At 35.5% G+C, this 20,779-nt stretch overlaps 2 protein-coding genes across 2 annotated transcripts; one reads left to right on the top strand and one right to left on the bottom strand.

Annotated features, from left to right (window-relative positions):
• The first annotated feature begins 1,211 nt into the window (after positions 1 to 1,211).
• LOC132550958 (RNA 3'-terminal phosphate cyclase-like protein) lies at positions 1,212 to 9,145 on the top strand. The gene is made up of 9 exons (XM_060215057.1): positions 1,212 to 1,341; positions 2,936 to 3,007; positions 3,472 to 3,647; positions 4,332 to 4,406; positions 4,727 to 4,851; positions 5,720 to 5,845; positions 6,320 to 6,479; positions 7,508 to 7,611; positions 8,853 to 9,145. Exons 1-9 carry the CDS (start codon positions 1,212 to 1,214, stop codon positions 9,016 to 9,018), a joined length of 1,134 nt encoding a protein of 377 aa, XP_060071040.1. The 3' UTR covers positions 9,019 to 9,145.
• A 1,154-nt stretch (positions 9,146 to 10,299) lies between these two features.
• LOC132550966 (proteasome subunit beta type-2-like) lies at positions 10,300 to 20,585 on the bottom strand. Its single transcript, XM_060215067.1, has 6 exons — positions 20,465 to 20,585; positions 17,212 to 17,334; positions 13,022 to 13,092; positions 12,209 to 12,371; positions 10,898 to 10,947; positions 10,300 to 10,746 (listed from the first exon to the last, which is right to left on the bottom strand). Exons 1-6 carry the CDS (start codon positions 20,553 to 20,555, stop codon positions 10,639 to 10,641), a joined length of 606 nt encoding a protein of 201 aa, XP_060071050.1. The 5' UTR covers positions 20,556 to 20,585; the 3' UTR covers positions 10,300 to 10,638.
• Between the last annotated feature and the right edge of the window lie 194 nt (positions 20,586 to 20,779).

Raw genomic sequence — 20,779 nt, 5'->3', positions numbered from 1 at the left:
GAACATTCAGATATCAGCAATTTCGTTTCCTGATCTGTCACTGAACTGAATATGTACAACATGGAGCACCTAGCTATGAAATCTGAGAATAATTCATGAAGTATAAATTGTAACTATTAAAATCAGAGATGGCCTCTTGCCATTTTGTTTGAAGCTCACCTGGCCCTTTGAATGACTTGTTTTCAATTGCCAAAAGGCCAAGAGTTATATTTGGTTGGAAAGTTTCTCCGATAAATCCTGACAAAGAAATGGCCTTAACCCATGTTCAAGGTCAAAGAGATCAAACGACTTCTGATGAACTGTTCCTGAAATGACGTGTGATGCACTTTGTGACAACTTTAAAAAAGAATTTACCTTGAAACTTGACACTCATATTTGGCTGGCAGGTTCTCAATATGAAGCTTACCAAAGTTCGATCTTGACCCATATTCTAGGTCACATAGGTCAAATTTGCTAAAACCTTTAATCATTTTGTTCTATTTAGCAAAGGATTTAAACGTTAATGATATGAAATTTTACCGTATTTGGGAAAAGTTTTTAATACCAGATGAGTGGTGCATGCCCATGGGGCCACTTGTTCTGATCAGTCCCTAAATGGACAGAGCATATAGAATTTGAGACTAATTAATACTGTGTTATAACAAACCATAACAGTTAAAATGCACGATGACTACCTTCACTGACTTTAAAGACAACTTGAAGTCAGAGGCACATATATCTGGAACGTTCCAGATACAGGTGCAAAAATCCAGTCCACAGCATTCTGCATGGTGGACTAAATTTTTCCTTTATTTGGTAACGTTCCAGATACAGGTGTCTGTGTTGAGACCAAGTACAGGGGTTCGACCTGTTAGTAAAGTTGTTAACAGCATCACGAGACACGAGATTAATTTAAATCTTGATATAATACTTGACCAGTCGGCTAGGTTTGAAATAGCGCGGGTTTTCACTTATGATAGCACTCGTCAAAGTTGTGAATCAAAGTACAAAACTGCAAATAAAGCGAAAATCGCTGATAAAGAACTATATAAATAATTATAAATAACCTTTTGAATCCAAAACGAAAAACTAAGCAAGCGTTAATGAGGTTCGAAACTAAAACCCTAATTCCAAAAAATATTAGGGACAGCTAGAACGTTTGAATGCAAAGGCTCTAACATGCATTAGCCAAGCGTATAGGTAACATTGCATACCATGTGTTTGCGACAGAAATGGCAACAAATACACTAACGTATGAGGGTTGCAATTACCTCAGACAAAGACTGATATTAGCTACTCTTAGTGGCAAAACAGTTAGAGTCAGAAAAATCCGATCGAAGGAAGATGATCCAGGGTTAAAAGGTAATGAAGGCTATCACGAAGTGGTTGCTTAATTTAACGAGTTTTACGCACTTTTGGCGGACGAGAAAAGATTGTAAAGTGAGTAGAGAGGAGATAGTATGAGATGATAAGAGAGTTGAATACAGAGATGAGGTAGAGAGGGACCGTTGATACTGCCAGACCTGTTTTTATAACTATGAATTTGAAGACGACCTCATTGTCCTAAGCAGGGACGTCCTAAGTATGCATGTAGTTCTAACCTAACTCTAACTAGGCACGTCGCAGCAAGAGGATCGGTTAAGGACAGGGAGGAAGAGGATCCTATACTATATGATTTTCGATATGCGTGTAATATTTTTTTTGAAGTCCGTCAAAATAAGTCAGTAAATAGTCACAATTTCTAATATGACCCTAACCTTTGGGCTGGTGTCACCAATCCTGTTCTTTTCGAAGATCAACAAACTGATCTTGATCGTGCGAGTTGGACATTCTCACACGTGCCACCATTTTAAATCCCACGTGAGGGACTGTGTTATTGGTTATTTGTTAATAAGGTACTAGTGCTGATATGCTTTTAGTGACCCTTTGTAATTCTTCTTTCCATTTCTTTGTGCCACACTAAAAGCTGTCCACTTTAACTTTGTCTGTACTTTCTGAAATTCCACACTGATCCTTGCATCATGTAACTGTTTCTATTCCAACATTTATATAAGTGAAATTGTGATCATGAGGTTAGTATTGGAAAGGGTTGGGTGTGTTAGTAATGGTTACTAAGTGGTTAATGAAAATCATATTAGGAAGGTCATCTACTGATCAAATGAGCATTGGTTGGGGTGTGTGGGTGAGGAGGTTCTATACTTACCATTCCTAGAATGTGTAAGTCCTAACTTAATCTTCATGGCAGGGACTGTATGTGTTTCATATGATAATACAGTCTTCACTTAAGATGGTAAATAAGGCACCTCTGTCTGGAACTTAAACAACTCATACAATGCAAAGTGGACTGAATACTTGCTTGAGTTGTTTACATTCCATATATAGGTGTTTCTGCTTACAATAACGTAAAATGAAGTAGATCATGCACTTCATGCACTTCATGCACTTGCAAGTTGTACAATTTTACACTGTTATGTATTAACGTTGGATAGTAAAATGTGCTATGTAACAAAGTGAGGGTTAAGGTTTATCTCCATTCGAAAAACCTACCTGTGCTATGTCATCCCATTTATTTATTTTCAAGGAGGAAGCATAGAGATCCCCTGTATATGGCATGACGGACATTAAAGTAATAAGGAATATCAAAAACATGTCTTTTTTTTGGTTTCAAGCCCAAAATCAGAAGTAAGAAATGAAAGAAAGGTAAGGAGGGAAAAGAAAGAAAGAATGGAACGGCAAATGTGACAGGTCAAGTGGTCAGTCATTGCACAGAATATGTACAATATGTAACTTGCAATAGTATGGCTATTCCTGGCATATGAAATATGTATGCCTGACAAAACAACATTTATGGGAATGAACATTAATAAAAGACACAAATATAATATAATTAATACAAACAATCACTTGTATCACAAAGTGCCACACTTATGCATTAGTATGTTTGTATTTCTTTCAGATTTTGAAGCTAGTTTTATAAGACTGTTGGACAAATTAACGAATGGTTCCAAGATTGTTATAAGTGAAACAGGTACTTATTTATTTGTTTACTTATATATTGTGTTTTACTTTAGGAAAAAATCGTGCTTTCCACAAGTTTAATTCTAAGAAGGAAATTTAGAAATGATTATACTTTTCAAGATGACTTAGAAGCAATATAAAACAAATGTATTGTTTCAATTAACAAGCATCACTCTCCACTCTCTTTTTTTTGATATACCAATGTATTATTAATTGATTTTTAGACCTTTAAAATTTTGCTATGAAAAATAATCACAGAAATGGATTTGTGTATTACAATGACCCAACATGGTTATGTTTAATTGATATTTTGACTTTAAAATGGTTTTATTAATTTGGACTTCTGCAATTCATTTAAATGATTCTCTCAAAAAAGGTGGGAATATATGCACAGATTAAACGTATGTGACAAAACATGATAAGAGGATTTTATGTTATGGAATGTTTGTATGATACTAAAATGTTTATCTTTAGGAACTAGTCTTCTGTACCAGCCAGGACTTCTGATTGGTGGGAAGTTGGAACATGAATGTAATACACAGCGCAGCATAGGTTATTATCTGGAAGCTCTTGTATGTTTGGCTCCATTCACCAAGAAACCAATCAAAGTCCTCCTCAGAGGAGTCACCAATGATCAGATTGACCCTTCAGTACGTAGCTCACTTGATACAATGCATAGCTATAGCATCATCAATTATTTTAATATTGTTAGGTCAGCAATGTTACTAATAATTATTCTAGCATAACAACACTTATAATCATATTTACCGTATCTGAAAAAGTTTTGCATAAAGAAACTAAAAGGAGAAGGTCGACCTTGGAAATAATGTTTATATAGACTCTTTCACTCAGCTGACAGAGCATGCTTCTTTGGCTTCTGTGGTAGAGTCATAGATTATCACACTTAGGACATGGGTTTACAGTTGTGTCACAGGTACCTGCCTTATCTGTTAATACACTCATACTTAACAAAGTTTGTAACTTAGTCGGCCTAGTGAAATGACCCAGTTTCAAAAAATTTGTGTTGGTCATTAAAATGTATGAGATAGCATCTTTACATAACATGTTTGTGAGTGTATTGACAGACATGGCTAGTACCTGTCCTCACACTCAGCTGATGAAACATACTTCTCTGGCTCAGTTAGTTGAGTTATGAATTAAATATCGCACCAGAAACTTGCACTTAAGTCATGTTGAGGCTCTTGTCAGAAATATTTTCCCCCATTCTGTTACAAGTATGGTATAAGATAAGAGGAGTGAATCTACAATGTCTTTAAGACAACTTGAGATCAATTGTGTTTTTAATTCAGAATTTCTTTATAAAATGTTACCAGGTGGATTTAATCAAGTTATCAACTGTACCAGTTTTGAAAAGATTTCTTGGAACAGATGAAGGTTTGGAACTTAAGGTACTTTGAACAGAAATTTCTTGTGTCTATGATATACAGTGTATCCCATCAAAAATCAAACCTCTTTATAATGTGAAATTTGTATAAATTGAGGCTTCCAATAAATATACATACCTTAGTAATGAAATCAGGTTTTGGTACATTTGTTATACACATGGCCATGGACCATTAGCCCTTACATACTGCATAACTCCTAGATTTCTCATTTCTTATTTCCATGTGATGTAAGTAGCTAAATTTCAAATCAGAAGGAAAGGACAAGATAAATGATACATGATACAGTGTAATTAATCAAACTTATATGATAATCATTCACATAGATCACAAGAAGAGGAGCTGCCCCTGATGGTGGTGGGGAGGTAATCTTCAGCTGTCCATGTCGACAGAAGCTCCGTCCACTACAATTTACAGATCCTGGCAAGATCAAACGAATAAGAGGTGTGGCGTATCCTTTCTCTATTGGTCTAAATCTTCATCAGTTCTTCAGTTGACAATCAAATACATATGAATGTAATGTACTTCATATTTCAATACTCATTGATACAATTCAAATGCATGAATTTTCAGGATGTCGTGTGATTTTCTTTGTGATCGTTTAAAATAGAAGCCGGCTTCGATGCTCAACCCTTTGGGGAAGAACAAATTGATAATCATCCCCCTCAGGTTTATGAAGGAAATCCATATTTATAAAACATAAAAAAATCTGTAACATCATTATATTTCATCTGAATACAATAAATGTATGAGGAAAAGCAAACACAAAACACGGATATTTTGTAAAGTCTGATGAATAAGCTGTTGCTGTCCATTCTACGAGGAAATTTGGCTTTATGTAGTATTTCTATAAACCACATCTTCTCATTCTTTTGATGAGATGAAGTTGTTGATTTTTAGTGAAAATTGTGGGTCTCCAGAAAAGGTCTTAATGGAGAACTCAATTTTATGTAAATCAAGTGTTTGCAGAAGGACAGGGCCCATTATGAGTAATAGAGGTAAGAATTGGAAGTTATTCTTTTTCTGCTTGCATGAATATATTCTGTCAAAATTTAGTTAAAAGCTTAAAAACTTCTCATCTTTAGGCCTAAGGGGAAAATGAAACAATATAATAGTGAATAAAAGTGTTTTGAAGTGAAAGCTGAGATATTAAGGTGTGTTATACAGACACCATAAGCCTCTTGTTTTGATCAAGATGTGTAAGGTGAATAATAATGTTTTCGTTGTAACTGTATGGTTGTCTGTACTGATTTGTCAGAATTTCGCTAGAAATCTTATTCAACATTTGAACCAATAATATGATCCTTGACCACTACAAGTTGGGCAGTGCGAGTGTCACCAGTGACAACCAATAGGATTGTAGATGCTACTCGCAGTATTCTCAATCAGTTTCTCCCTGACATTTATATATACACTGACCACTTGAAAGGCAGCCAGTCTGGAAAGTAAGTACAGTAGATTGAACAAAACAAGAAAAGTTTCACACTAAGTTTGAAATACTGTAGCAGTCTTGAGGTGCAATGACTGTTAACTCAAAAGTGACTTAGTAATGTTGGTGATCTCCATATGAAATTAAGACAGTATAAAATAAAACTGCTGTATGGAAGATTTCAAAGTACAAAAACAAAAAAATGAAAAATAAAAAATTCAGATGGTGAAAATGGTTATAATCCCAAGTGAAAAACTTGCTTCAAACAAAGATTGAGTTGAAGAATAAGGCCCAGTCTTTTGATCTCCTTAACTACACTAGATGTATTTGCTCCTGCTGTTTTATCAAAGTCTTTTCAAAGCTTGCCATTTTCCCAGGACAAAGTTTTATCACATATGATTGTCAATGACATCAGATGCTCATTAAAAAGTGCCATGGTAATAATTTTACACAACATACCAAGTACACTGTTCTTACTTTCTTGTTCAAGGTCTCCAGGTTTTGGATTAACACTTGTCGCAGAGACTCTTCAGGGGTCCTTTTTGTGTGCTGAGGCAGCATCAAATCCCAAGGGTTCTCCCAAAGGCCCCACGATACCTGAAGATCTTGGCAAAGAAACAGCAAAGATACTATTAGAAGAGATCTATCGGGTGAGTAGGGTATAAAAACAACTGTCTTATTATTGGATAAATCTTTACTGTTAAACATTATTAGTTCATCTTACCCTAAAGCCATCGTGTTTCTTCTGTCTTTGTGTGCTGTGCATATACTTTCCATTCAAATTACTTCTTCTGAATAACTAGAAGGGTCAGGGCACTGATATTGGGCCTATAGTATGATGAGATGAAGGACTACTGAGTTTGTTAATATGAATGTCCTTCGACTACTGTCAAGGTCACTGGGGTCAAATATGTTGAAATATTTAACTAATTTTTTTCCATAAACAAAAGGCCAAGGATAATGATATTGTTCCTGTATGATGATGGGATGAAGAGCTATGTAATGTCTTAATATGAACGACCTTTACCTGCTTTCAAGGTCACAGGGGTCAAATATGTTAAAATGTTTAAACAAATTCTTCTCAATAACCAAAAGTACCAGAGTGCTGATATTAGGACTGTAGCATGATGGGACGAAATGCTTCCAAGTTTGTTAAAATGAATTCCTTGACCCACTTTCAAGGTCACAGGGGTTAAATGTGTTGAAATATTTAAGAAACCTCTTCTAAATTACCAAAAGGTCCCTGGTGCTTATATTGAGCCTGTAGCATGCTGGAATGAAGGGCTACAAAGTTTGTCCATTTTGACTAACTGTTAAGGTCACAGGGGTCAAATGTGTTGAAATGCATAAGCAACTTCTTCTTGATAACCAAAATGCCAAGGGTCTTTATATTGGGCCTCTAGCATGCTTTTTCAACAAGCAATATGTCTGGAGTAATTGCATTTGTGTAGGGAATGTACAGAGAACATGACTTCAAGTTTGCAGAAAATGTCTTTATGAACCAACCAATGTCTTCTGTGTCGGCTGTCTTGATGGTCAGATGACCCTTAAGGCCTGTGGGCCTCTTGTTGAGCATTATTTTAAAGAATAAGTAAAAGGATAATTGAATACTTCTGCTTGTAAAATTAAAAAGATGCCACCCATGATATCATTTCTGATATATTTTCTCTGGATTTAGGGAGGTTGTGTAGACTCCACCAACCAGAGTCTGACTGCTTTGTTCATGGTACTGGGACAACAGGATGTGTCTAAAGTTCAAATGGGGACACTATCTCAGTATACGTAAGTACTTTATCAGTCGACAGTACATACATGTCCTAGGAGACATGTTATCCAAGAAACTGTATGTGTTGAAGCAAATATGTTAAATGTTAGGGGTTTAGCTAGGGTTTGTTTGGAAGCCATTAGCAGGAAGGCTAAGGGATTAGCTAGGGTTTTGTATGTTTGGAAGCCATTAGCAGGAAGGCTAAGGGATTAACTAGGGTTTTGTATGTTTGGAAGCCATTAGCAGGAAGGCTAAGGGATTAGCTAGGGTTTGTTTGGAAGCCATTAGCAGGAAGGCTAAGGGATTAGCTAGGGTTTTGTATGTTTGGAAGCCATTAGAAGGAAGGCTAAGGGATTAACCAGGGTTTTGTTAACCAGGGATTTGTTTTAGTAACCATTAGGGTTTTGGCTATGTTAGCTGGGTTTTGGAAGCCATTAGAAGGAAGGCTAAGGGATTAACTAGGGTTTTGTATGTTTGGAAGCCATTAGAAGGAAGGCTAAGGGATTAACCAGGGTTTTGTATGTTTGGAAGCCATTAGAAGGAAGGCTAAGGGATTAACTAGGGTTTTGTATGTTTGGAAGCCATTAGAAGGAAGGCTAAGGGATTAGCTAGGGTTTTGTATGTTTGGAAGCCATTAGCAGGAAGGCTAAGGGATTAACCAGGGTTTTGTATGTTTGGAAGCCATCAGTAGTCATGTAATGGATTAACCAGGATTTTCCTATATTTGGAAGCCATTAGCAGGCAGGTTAAGGGATTAGCTAAGGTTATGTTTGAAAACTATTAGGAAGTATGTTAAAGGTTTTGCCAGAGTTTTGTATGAATGGAAGCCAGTAGCAGTCATGTTATATGTTAGCAAGCATGCTATGGGATTTGTCAATATCCTGTATGTGTGTAAGATAATAGAAGGTATGTGATGGGGTCACCTTTCAACAGGTACCAGGCTCCAGTTTTATGAATTTTCCTTCACTTAAGGAAATATTGACTGAGAAAAGTAAGATTAAGTAAAGGAACATTTTCAATTAAAGGAAGTTACCTTAACTTATATTTATGATTTCCCAAGGGCAACCTTCAGTTATTAAGTCTTGAAAACTGTGGCCAGTATATTATGGTGTTGGTATATGCTTTGTGCGAGTGTAAACTATTTAAATGTGTAAAGTGGTGGGTTTTGACAAATTTTATGCATATATAGAAAATTGAAATGATTTTGACCCCTGTACACTATTTCAAAATACATATTATATTATCGTTCTCATTTCAGGATACAATTTCTACGTCATATAAGGGACTTCCTCCAAGTTATGTTTAAAGTTGAACCAGAACTAAAGAAAGATGATGATGATGATGATTTACAAATAGGTGGAGAAAAACTGTTATTGACTTGTGTTGGGGTTGGATACTCAAATGTAAGCAAGGCTATAATGTAACCAAGACACCAGTGTTAGCAGGCAAGACAAACTGTCGTCAGAAGTGTTCACTGTTGAAGGCAATGATATTTTAAGAGTTTTTGTATGGTGAATGAGAGTTGTTAAGTTTTTATCAATAAATCTTTTAATCTGGAACATGTTTTCGTTCTTTATCCAGCCAAATATAATACTTTGTAATACAAAATCAGTATTTTTACATACAACTTCAGATGAGCAAAGAATTGCATATAATTGATAAATGAAAAAGAAAATCTTCAATGAGTCATGGAAACATGAGCAATGAAATTTGTGTTGGAATTATATTCAAAATGTAATAACCATATTTAAAAGCTTTAAATGTCAAAATGAAATTGGTTAGACCAGGTAGCAGTATAACCAACAAACTTCAGCACAAATAGAAAGACTAATACAAGTTTTTCAGCCGATATTTGACTGGTTTAACTTAACATGGCATACTGTCATTGGACAGCTGATACCCATTGGTAGTGTGATGTACAAAATGGGAATACCAGTCCTGCTCCTGTGTAATTCTATTGCAAAATTTCACCATTCCTGTTTTAAAAAATCCATCTCTGATGAACTCTGGTTGTCTTTGTTGGGTTTATCACGCTGGGAACAGTCAGGGTCATTTTGAGTCAGGGTCTCCTTGTAGTAGTACTGTGGCTGTTGGCTACCTCACTGCACAAATGCCAGTGGCCATTTACATGCCATCCAGAGCAATTCAGGTAAAATATATTGCCTAAAGATACAGCTACAACAGCACAAAAAGGTCAGTATCTCAGCTTCTTGAGAAATGCATACCACCACACCATAAGTAGAGCATGTCAAACCACCCACTTCGATGTCAATCTGAGATTGCATTGGCCATCAGTCTACTGAGCTATTGTAGCCCTTTTTGTGCAGTGTTTGGATGGGCTGTTTGCACACCTTTATGTATTGATGAACCATATACCTGTAATTTACACGTAAAGCTAGGAAAGGATTGTCTAACACTGTTTATGCATAGTTTATGAAAAGTTTATCTTATAAAAATTGGTATGTAATGCTTAGGAAATTCTCGTCAAATTTGTCATAATTAGAAGGAAATTCTTACCAAAGTCATGTGATGTGTGATCATGAAAAATTATGTAATAGGTGTTATTACACTGATAACAGGTAAAGTCTGTCTCAAATTGTTTTATAGTCCTGACAGTTAATATACAGCATTGGTAGCGTTATTACATTCCTTCCTTCCACATTGATTGGAGACCATGCTTTCAAATAAATAATGCCAATATAGAGTCTGATTCACATTCATATTTATTACAATCATATTTGTATGAAAAAGATGATAACACAGTGATGTAAAAAGAAATCGACTGATGATAAAGGTTAATAACCTTTATCCTGTGTAATAGCACTTTCATGTCCCATGCTGCATCTTTTTGTATAGTGCTGTGTTGAAAATTTCCTTCTGTATGATATGACAATGGAAACCACACTAATCTTCAAAGCCAGCTGGCTCTGATGTTTGCTGATATTCAATCTTGATTGACTCTGAGCTGTGTGGATCTACTTCATCATTGTCAAGGCTATATGATGTATGAATAGGTTTTGTCCTGTATTTATGTCCAATGTGTGTTAAACTTCTGCCAGTTGTGGTTTTAACATGGGTAGTTCTTGAATACCGTCTTTGTTTACAACTCGAATTTTAAACGCTGGCAGGTTTATGATGAATCTCTTCCTTATCTGTGAATGTAAATCAATAAAATGTCACATACATTTCATGAACATATATCAAATGTAGATAATACAAGAAATAATGTCCAACATGTAAAATGTGTTTTTATGTGTTTTATAAAATCATTTCTGTAAATAAAGTTAGAAGTGAGCTACAAACCTCGTTGACACATCTCTGAAGTAGCTCAAGGGCTTCATCTTGTGACAGATCTGAAAAATCAAATTTTATCAATTTGCATTTATTTAAACACAGAATTTAGAATCTTCAAAGAGCAATACTTTTTTGTACCAAGTGATCATAATTAATTTGAATACCGGTATATCATGGAACTGCAGAACATTAACCAGAAACTTCAGAACTAAAGACAGTTATATGTTAATAAATATGGGAAAGAACAATAAAAAAGTTCACATATGAGAGTGAGAGAGTGGAATATTAATTCCAAGGGAAAGATTTTTGCAATCGATACAACATGTTGGCAAGATGTCATAAATTGCTGATAGAGAAATTATCTCATCTCAACTCAATATTTGTGTGGATATGACAAGAAAACATTTAATATTTGAGATTACAAAAAAAACATGAATCAATTTTGAAATGTTTTTGTTGGATTTTCATATGTCCTGTTTGACAAACTTTATTATTTATGTTGTAATTTATCAACAACAATTCTTGTGAATTACTTCATCCATAAGTTAACCAACTCTCTAAAGAAAAACCACAAACAAACTGCAATAACCCTGCTAATAAGGCGTATGACTAAGTTTTAATATGCTCCACGATGTAGCATATGTGCAACATATTTGGCAATTGTAGATTATGAAAAAAGGACTATAAAAGGAGTGTTTGACACCCAATTCTGTAATTAACTATAGATGAAATATGCCCTGGCGATGGTGAGAAGTATAAACCAATGGTTCCATCTAAAATAGGGGGATTTGTTTGTTTGTGGGGTTTTCTCCCTGTGAATAACCAGAATCTTTTTTCAGAGAGAGTCTCCATGTAGTAGCTGGTGGCTACCTCACTGACCAGCATATGAGAAACCTGTAGCATGACATCCTGAGCAGTTAGGGTTAAGTGTCTTGCCCAGTCTGTTTCTGAGCTTCCTAAGAAACACACACCCCCATGAGTAGGGAGTCTCAAACCATGCAGCTTGGATCTTCACCTGAAGTTACTAATGACAACCCTAACTGACTGAGCTATCATGGGCCCTAGTTGGGAACTGCTATTTAGAGTAATTTATGCATGTACATAATAAAGTAGTGCTCTTACACAAACATCTAACAGCAACTTTGCTCAAACTTTTCCTTAACCAAATCATGACATTTTGAAATGAAAAACAAGAAAAATTACATTTAGAAAGACTAGACAGGGCTAGAAAGTTAGACAGATAGACAGATATAACAATGGTGGATGCATGAAAGTGACGAAATGATCATCATCATTCCTTTTCCATATTGGACAACATACCTTCTCTGTAGTATCTGTCCAGTATACTGAGAACAAAAAAGGAACCATAGCCATGGGCTGCAAATGGACATTTGTTCATGGAAGCCAGATAATCCATGTAGTATAGAGATGGTCCCTCCGTCTGATCATAGCCAGCCATCAACAAGTTTACTGTATATCTAGACTGATCACAAAGGAAATCATCACTTTCACAATGATTTTCATGCCTGAATAATTCTAATCATGTTTTAAAATACCATATATATCATTTAAACCAAAAACCTACAAAATGTGATAAAGCTTGTATCTATACATATTTCTGCTGATATTAATACTTCATGACAATACTCCTACATATCTTATCACTGACATTGCTATATATGTGATGTACAATATTTTTCTGGTCGTAGATTGAATTTCATTGTCAAATATAACAAGATTACTACAAAAATGATGTATGAAATGCTGTATTCACATGTCACCAAAGTTTTTATTTTTGTATAGAAAACAGCTTTTTGGTATTTATGATAGGAACTGTCATGTTCTTTTCTAAACCTTTTCCAAAATTTTAATCCAGTCCTAACAAGCTCATTTTATATCATGTACAAAAATAGTTATGTTGAAGTTCAACTCTTATTAGCTTATAAACTAAATTGTCAAAAGTTAGCACATACTTTATCAGTGTTATACAGTACACAATGATATTTCAGTGTATCTATAATTTTTGCAGAAGTCACTTTCAGTGAAACTTCTGTAAAATAACAAAAAAAACATACACACAGGTATGCATATCAGATACGTGAAACTCTGAAAGAATTTACAATTATTACTTACTCGAGTCCTGAGATACTCTGCTAAATTACGCCGTGTAAAATTAGCTGCTGCATGTGGAGACAGTTCATAGCCTGTAAAGAAAGTGTTAGGAAATGTAACAGATGTCTAAAATAAGTAAATTAAATTTTGCTAGGACATGCCTCCTTAAAAATTGTATTAAAATAAATTTATATTATGACACTCAGTATTAGTCCCTATATATGCATATAATCAGTAACAGGGGATGACACTGTACACTAGTCATCATCAACACAAGGTGATGATGTACACTAGTCATCATCTACACAAGGTGATGACACTGTACACTAGTCATCATCAACACAAGGTGATGACAGTGTACACTAGTCATCATCAACACAAGGTGATGACACTGTACACTAGTCATCATCAACACAAGGTGATGACTGTACACTAGTCATCATCTACACAAGGTGATGACTGTACACTAGTCATCATCAGCACAAGGTGATGACACTGTACACTAGTCATCATCTACACAAGGTGATGACACTGTACACTAGTCATCATCAACACAAGGTGATGACAGTGTACACTAGTCATCATCAACACAAGGTGATGACACTGTACACTAGTCATCATCAACACAAGGTGATGACTGTACACTAGTCATCATCAACACAATGTGATGACACTACACTAGTCATCATCAACACAAGGTGATGACACTGTACACTAGTCATCATCAACACAAGGTGATGATGTACACTAGTCATCATCAACACAAGGTGATGACACTGTACACTAGTCATCATCAGCACAAGGTGATGACACTGTACACTAGTCATCATCAACACAAGGAGATGACCCTGTACACTAGTCATCATCAACACAAGGTGATGACACTGTACACTAGTCCTGATCAACACAAGGTGATGACACTGTACACTAGTCATCATCAACACAAGGTGATGACACTGTACACTAGTCATCATCAACACAAGGTGATGACTGTACACTAGTCATCATCAACACAAGGTGATGACACTACACTAGTCATCATCAACACAAGGTGATGACACTGTACACTAGTCCCGATCAACACAAGGTGATGACACTGTACACTAGTCCTGATCAACACAAGGTGATGACAGTGTACACTTGTCCTCATCAACACAAGGTGATGACACTGTACACTAGTCATCATCAACACAAGGTGATGACACTGTACACTTGTCCTCATCAACACAAGGTGATGACAGTGTACACAAATAAATATATCACCCAAATTTTTTTTTTCCTAAACAAAACAAAAACACATCAAGATAGAAATGGTAAGCTGAAATACAGACTAAGAACACTTAGCTAGGGTTTCTACTAAAATGAATAAAAAATAAATTTATATCATGACACTCAGTATTAGTCCCTATATATACATATAATCAATAACAGGGGATGACACTGTACACTAGTCATCATCAACACAAGGTGATGACACTGTACACTAGTCATCATCAACACAAGGTGATGACACTGTACACTAGTCATCATCAACACAAGGTGATGACAGTGTACACTAGTCATCATCAACACAAGGTGATTACTGTACACTAGTCATCATCAACACAAGGTGATGACACTACACTAGTCATCATCAACACAAGGTGATGACAGTGTACACTAGTCATCATCAACACAAGGTGATGACAGTGTACACTAGTCATCATCAACACAAGGTGATGATGTACACTAGTCATCATCAACACAAGGTGATGATGTACACTAGTCATCATCAACACAAGGTGATGACACTACACTAGTCATCATCAACACAAGGTGATGACAATGTACACTCGTCATCATCAACACAAGGTGATGATGTACACTAGTCATCATCAACACAAGGTGATGACTGTACACTAGTCATCATCAACACAAGGTGATGACACTGTACACTAGTCATCATCAACACAAGGTGATGACAGTGAACACTAGTCATCATCAACACAAGGTGATGATGTACACTAGTCATCATCAACACAAGGTGATGACTACACTAGTCATCATCAACACAAGGTGATGACACTGTACACTAGTCATCATCAACACAAGGTGATGATGTACACTAGTCATCATCAACACAAGGTGATGACAGTGTACACTAGTCATCATCAACACAAGGTGATGACCCTGTACACTAGTCATCATCAACACAAGGTGATGACACTGTACACTAGTCATCATCAACACAAGGTGATGACACTGTACACTAGTCCTGATCAACACAAGGTGATTACTGTACACTAGTCATCATCAACACAAGGTGATGACACTACACTAGTCATCATCAACACAAGGTGATGACACTGTACACTAGTCATCATCAACACAAGGTGATGATGTACACTAGTCATCATCAACACAAGGTGATGACACTGTACACTAGTCCTGATCAACACAAGGTGATGACTGTACACTAGTCATCATCAACACAAGGTGATGACACTACACTAGTCATCATCAACACAAGGTGATGACACTGTACACTAGTCCTGATCAACACAAGGTGATGACAGTGTACACTTGTCCTCATCAACACAAGGTGATGACACTGTACACCAGTCATCATCAACACAAGGTGATGACAGTGTACACTAGTCATCATCAACACAAGGTGATGACAGTGTACACTAGTCATCATCAACACAAGGTGATGACAGTGTACACCAGTCATCATCAACACAAGGTGATGACAGTGTACACCAGTCATCATCAACACAAGGTGATGACACTGTACACTAGTCCTGATCAACACAAGGTGATGACACTGTACACTAGTCCTCAATATCAACACAAGAGGATGACAGTGTACACTAGTCCTCAATATCAACACAAGAGGATGACACTGTACACAAGTCCTCATCATCAACACAAGGTGATGACAGTGTACACTAGTCCTCAATATCAACACAAGAGAAGGACACTGTACACAAGTCCTCATCATCAACACAAGGTGATGACAGTGTACACTAGTCATCATCAACACAAAGTGATGACACTGTACACTAGTCATCATCAACACAAGGTGATGACACTGTACACTAGTCATCACCAACACAAGGTGATGACACTGTACATTAGTCATCATCATCAACAGGTGATGACAATGTACACTAGTCATCACCAATACAAGGTGATGACACTGTTTACTAGTCATCACCAACACAAGGAGATGACACTGTACACTAGTCATCATCAACAACAAGTGATGACACTGTACACTAGTCATCATCAACACAAGGTGATGACACTGTACACTAGTCATCACCAACACAAGATGATGACAGTGTACACTAGTCATCATCAACAACAGGTGATGACACTGTACACTAGTCATCACCAACACAAGGTGATGACAGTGTACAAAAGTCCTCATCATCAAGACAAAGTGAAGACAGTGTACACTGTCCTTATCATCAACACAAGGAGATGATACTGTACACAGGTCCTAATCATCAACACAAAGGAAGACAGTGTACGCTAATCCTCATTATCAACATTAGAAGATGACAATTAACACTGCACACCAGGGACAATATATGTATATTGAATAGTCTCAGGTGAATTGTTTCTAATATTTTCCCATCAAACTACTAATTAAGCACATAGACTCAAATTTGCTCATTACATTATTGCATTGAATAAAACAAAAAGATAAACAAATGTGTTACTGAGAGCCTTAACATACTCAAACATCTGAAATATACTTAAACATACTCAAACATCTGAAATATACAGCTTTTGAGTAATGTATATTTACCATTGCTATCAACATTGAATGATACAAATAAATATATCACTCAATTTTTTTTTTTTCTAAACAAAACAAAAACACATCAAGATAGAAATGGTAAGCTGAAATACAGGCTAAGAACACTTAGCTAGGGTATTCTACTAAAATGAATACTGAAATTTTTGATGAACAATAAATACTGTTGTCAGCATGTAGATAGTACATGCAGTACACTGTTCAAACACAATTATATTTTCTTGTTCGAACCTAATGAGATTTTGTTTTTATTATATATGATATTAGAGATTCTCTTGCTTTCAAGACAAAATAAGAGAACATAAAACACATCTCTTGTCTGACGTCATGTTAGAAAATCATGATCATTCTGTTACTTAACAATATAACACAATACCACAGATAAATGTTTGGTGATATTTACCATTCCGCATTTTATATAACTGGATATTTTTCGAGATGTATTCAGCAAACTGCACCGTGTCTCCTGATTCACCACTTATGGACATAACGATTTTGTCACTCAGCTTGAACATTTTATCAACATCTGAAAGAAAATGAAATTCAGAATACTTTTAATATGAAGATATACTCTGCCTAACAACGAAAAAAGGCACTATGACCCACTGGGCCTGCACCACTGGTATTTATTGCTTTTCAGAAATAAACAAATATATAACATCATTGACATTCAAAATCCTGGTCACTGAGAAGATTTGTTTGACGGTTTTAACAAAAAACATAAAAAAAATACAAACATGGAAACATAATCATAATCCAAACTAAAATTCCATAAAACTAGAACAAAACATAAACAAAAGAAAGATAAACACAGAGACTCCTGAAAAGGTACAAGGAAAATAAGGCCAGGTATCCAGAAAAGTAAGCATCTTTTGCTTCATCAACAACACCTGCCATGTAAATCTTGGACAATCAACCTAAGTAATGTTATATTCTCAAATGAGAACAAGGCATACAACAACGGAACCAACAGACAAACTAACAAGCATCAAACATGTCCACCTTCATCACACACCAAGAAATAGGATATTTCTCAATGACATCGCTATGTCAACCATAAAACTTCCCCATTATTTTTCATCAACCTGCATCTTTAGTTAAACCCCTGTGACATTGAATATGGGTCATGGTAATTTTTTCTCAAAAATTGAGGGGACTCGTGCAAGAAACCTTTCAGCCAAATATGATTCCATATACATCTTTGTTATTGAAAAGTTGTTTGAAGGATTTAACAAAACAGACCTCTGTAATTTTGAATATGGTTAATCATTTCGCAAATTTTGTTCAGCAACATCTCAAGAACTTTCATTCCAAACATCCTGAAGCTAGGATTTTGGTTATTGAAAAGAAGTCATATGAATGTTGCAACAAATTTAACCTCTGTGATCTTGATTTTGGGTTGAGGTAATTTCTTTTCACTGTCAGGCTTCTTTCAGAGAACCTACCAATCCAATATCAAGATTCTTGGCCTTTAGGTTAGTTAGTCAGAAGAACACATTTGAATGTTTCAACAAAGTTTACTGATGTAAACTTGAGTCTAGGTCAAGTTAATTTCTTTTTGCAACCTTCATCCAGCTTCATCCATGAAACGTTCCAGTCTAAAATCATGGTTCTAGGCCTTTCAGTAAATCAGAGGTAGTATTTTGAATAGTACCTTGAATAGCAGTCTTTTGAAGAATATAGCAAATTTATTTTACTTAACTGGTAGCCTTGGATATGGTTCAAGGTTTTTCCTTTTCTCCAGAAACCTACTAGTCACTTATTAAGATTCTCAGCTTTTTAGTTAATTAATTGGAAGTTGCTTGAAGGGTGCAGAAAAATTAATGCATAATTGGGGTTGTCTCTTGATTTCAGAGATCCTGCTAGGTAGGTCATCAGTAATCTTTCAATGTTTGTCAGATTGGTAAGGCTGACCACCTGGCCACATAATCAAGGCCTAGCTCGATGAGCACACTGCCCAATTATCTTATTAGTGTCACCCAATTCCAGTTTATCCTAACTGACTGATACACTTGGGAGCACATTTGTACACATTTGATTCTTACCTACCTAATTCACAATAGACCCTTGGTCAGGACTCGGGGGAGGGGGGGAGGGGTTGGCCCTGGTAAATGTTTGATTAAGATGAGATCATTTTACAGGTAATTAAGTACTTATTACCATGTTCATACTACCTATTCGGTCAAATAACAAATTCAATGAGAAAATGGTCTGAAAAACGATCTTAATGATGTAGTAATATGCAAGCATTCCTCAATCAATACCAATAATTTCACCACATCAGTCCGTAAAATACGACTGAGTTGGCATCATGAGTTAGAAAATCAGATCAAATAAATATTTCACTCAATGAAAATTTGTCTAAAATTTCAAACATGTTTGGTTCCCTACAAAAATGTGATAATGGTTAATCAGGAAGTAGCTACACTTATGCAAAATAGGAATGGATCCAGACCAAATTTCCAGATTTGTATCTGTCTAGTTATTTCTTAAATATATATTTCAGAGTAATTACAAAATTTAAATATGTTGGACCATTAGATCTAGATTAAAACATTTTGAATTTTATGAAAAGAATTTATTTTATTCATCTTTTTTGGCCACTTTTTATCTCAATGAAAATACACCTTGAAATTTCATGAGATATTAATACTAATTTTGTCTTTAATTCAATTAAACAAATTCTTCCAAAAGCATCATATTTGGAAATACATATCCTTACTAACCAAACAGATAATCATAAATCTTAATATCTGTTATATTTTGAGTGAGTTCAATGAATATTGAGAATTTTAATGAATAAATTCCAACTTGGACCTTACTTGCGAAAAAAAAAAGATATTTTTTCATAATTATAGTGTAGTAAAGCATGCACTTAATCACTTTAAAGTTACCTAAATGTATTGATTAAATATACATTAATTTTTCCTTTATGACATGTATTGTGACGCCCATGGTATTGTGGTAAGTCAGAATTGATGTTCACACATTTTTCTCCCCCATGAGAGTTTTGAAAAGTTGGCAGGTATGTGAATGAAAAATTGAAGAATGGCTATTGAACTTGATTCTTGATGCTTCATTATGTATTATCGTACCTTTATATAGAGATGATATATGAATAGAGAAATGGACGATAGATTTGTCAGATTTTTTAGGTGAGTCCTGAACAACAATTCCAAACGTTTGATGAGTCTAATACCAAGAGATGAAGTAGATTCTCAAAATTTGAGTGAGTTCTACAGGGTAGCAGAAGTCCAGGACTCAAATATTTGAGTCTCAGAAAATCACCGCAGATACATAAGGTAACTGAAAGAAAAAAATCAATCTGAACTTTGATTTATCTAAATTGAGAAATCTTAGTATGGTGTTTGTGTGTCTGAGGAGAGGGGGGGGGGTGTTGCTTAAGGCTGACAATGCGAGCTTTTCTCCATATACAGATATACGCCATAAGAGAGTGCTTTTCTTACTGAATGCTGACCAAACAACCAAAAAAGTCTGGTAATGTATAGTCATAAATATGGTCGGGTACAGTACACTTCCCAACCTGTCAGCTTGCTTTCGTGAATTTTCGTCCAAGCTAAAAAACTTTCGTCCAAGTTAGAAAATTTCAAAATCAGTTATTATATTCGAAAATTTAAAACTCATTGCAAATTTACCTTGCTTCATGGAAACTATACTGCGGCATGACGCCGTATCTGACGCCATAAGGATAAATCCTTTTCCCTGAATGCCTATCAAAAACTCCATGTCTTACTTTGTATATTGTAGCGAGTGAGAAAGCACTTCGCCGGTTTCAACTTCCGGCAATACGCAGTGAATTATTGAATATTTATATCAGCAAAATCACATAAATCTATTTACTTTTACAACAATTTACCAAGACAGTTTTACAAATAGCTAAATAAAACAATGTAATTTACATGCTTCGGTATTTTATTTGACTCTTCAAAACATATTTATCCGATAGAGTA

Source organism: Ylistrum balloti, unplaced genomic scaffold (assembly GCF_031769215.1).
Source record: "Ylistrum balloti isolate Yb309-2 unplaced genomic scaffold, AGI_CSIRO_Ybal_v1 Utg370160, whole genome shotgun sequence".
In the NCBI taxonomy this organism is placed as follows: domain Eukaryota; kingdom Metazoa; phylum Mollusca; class Bivalvia; order Pectinida; family Pectinidae; genus Ylistrum; species Ylistrum balloti.
Note: the sequence above shows the minus strand (reverse complement) of the source record. Positions and strands in the feature narration are given on the sequence as shown.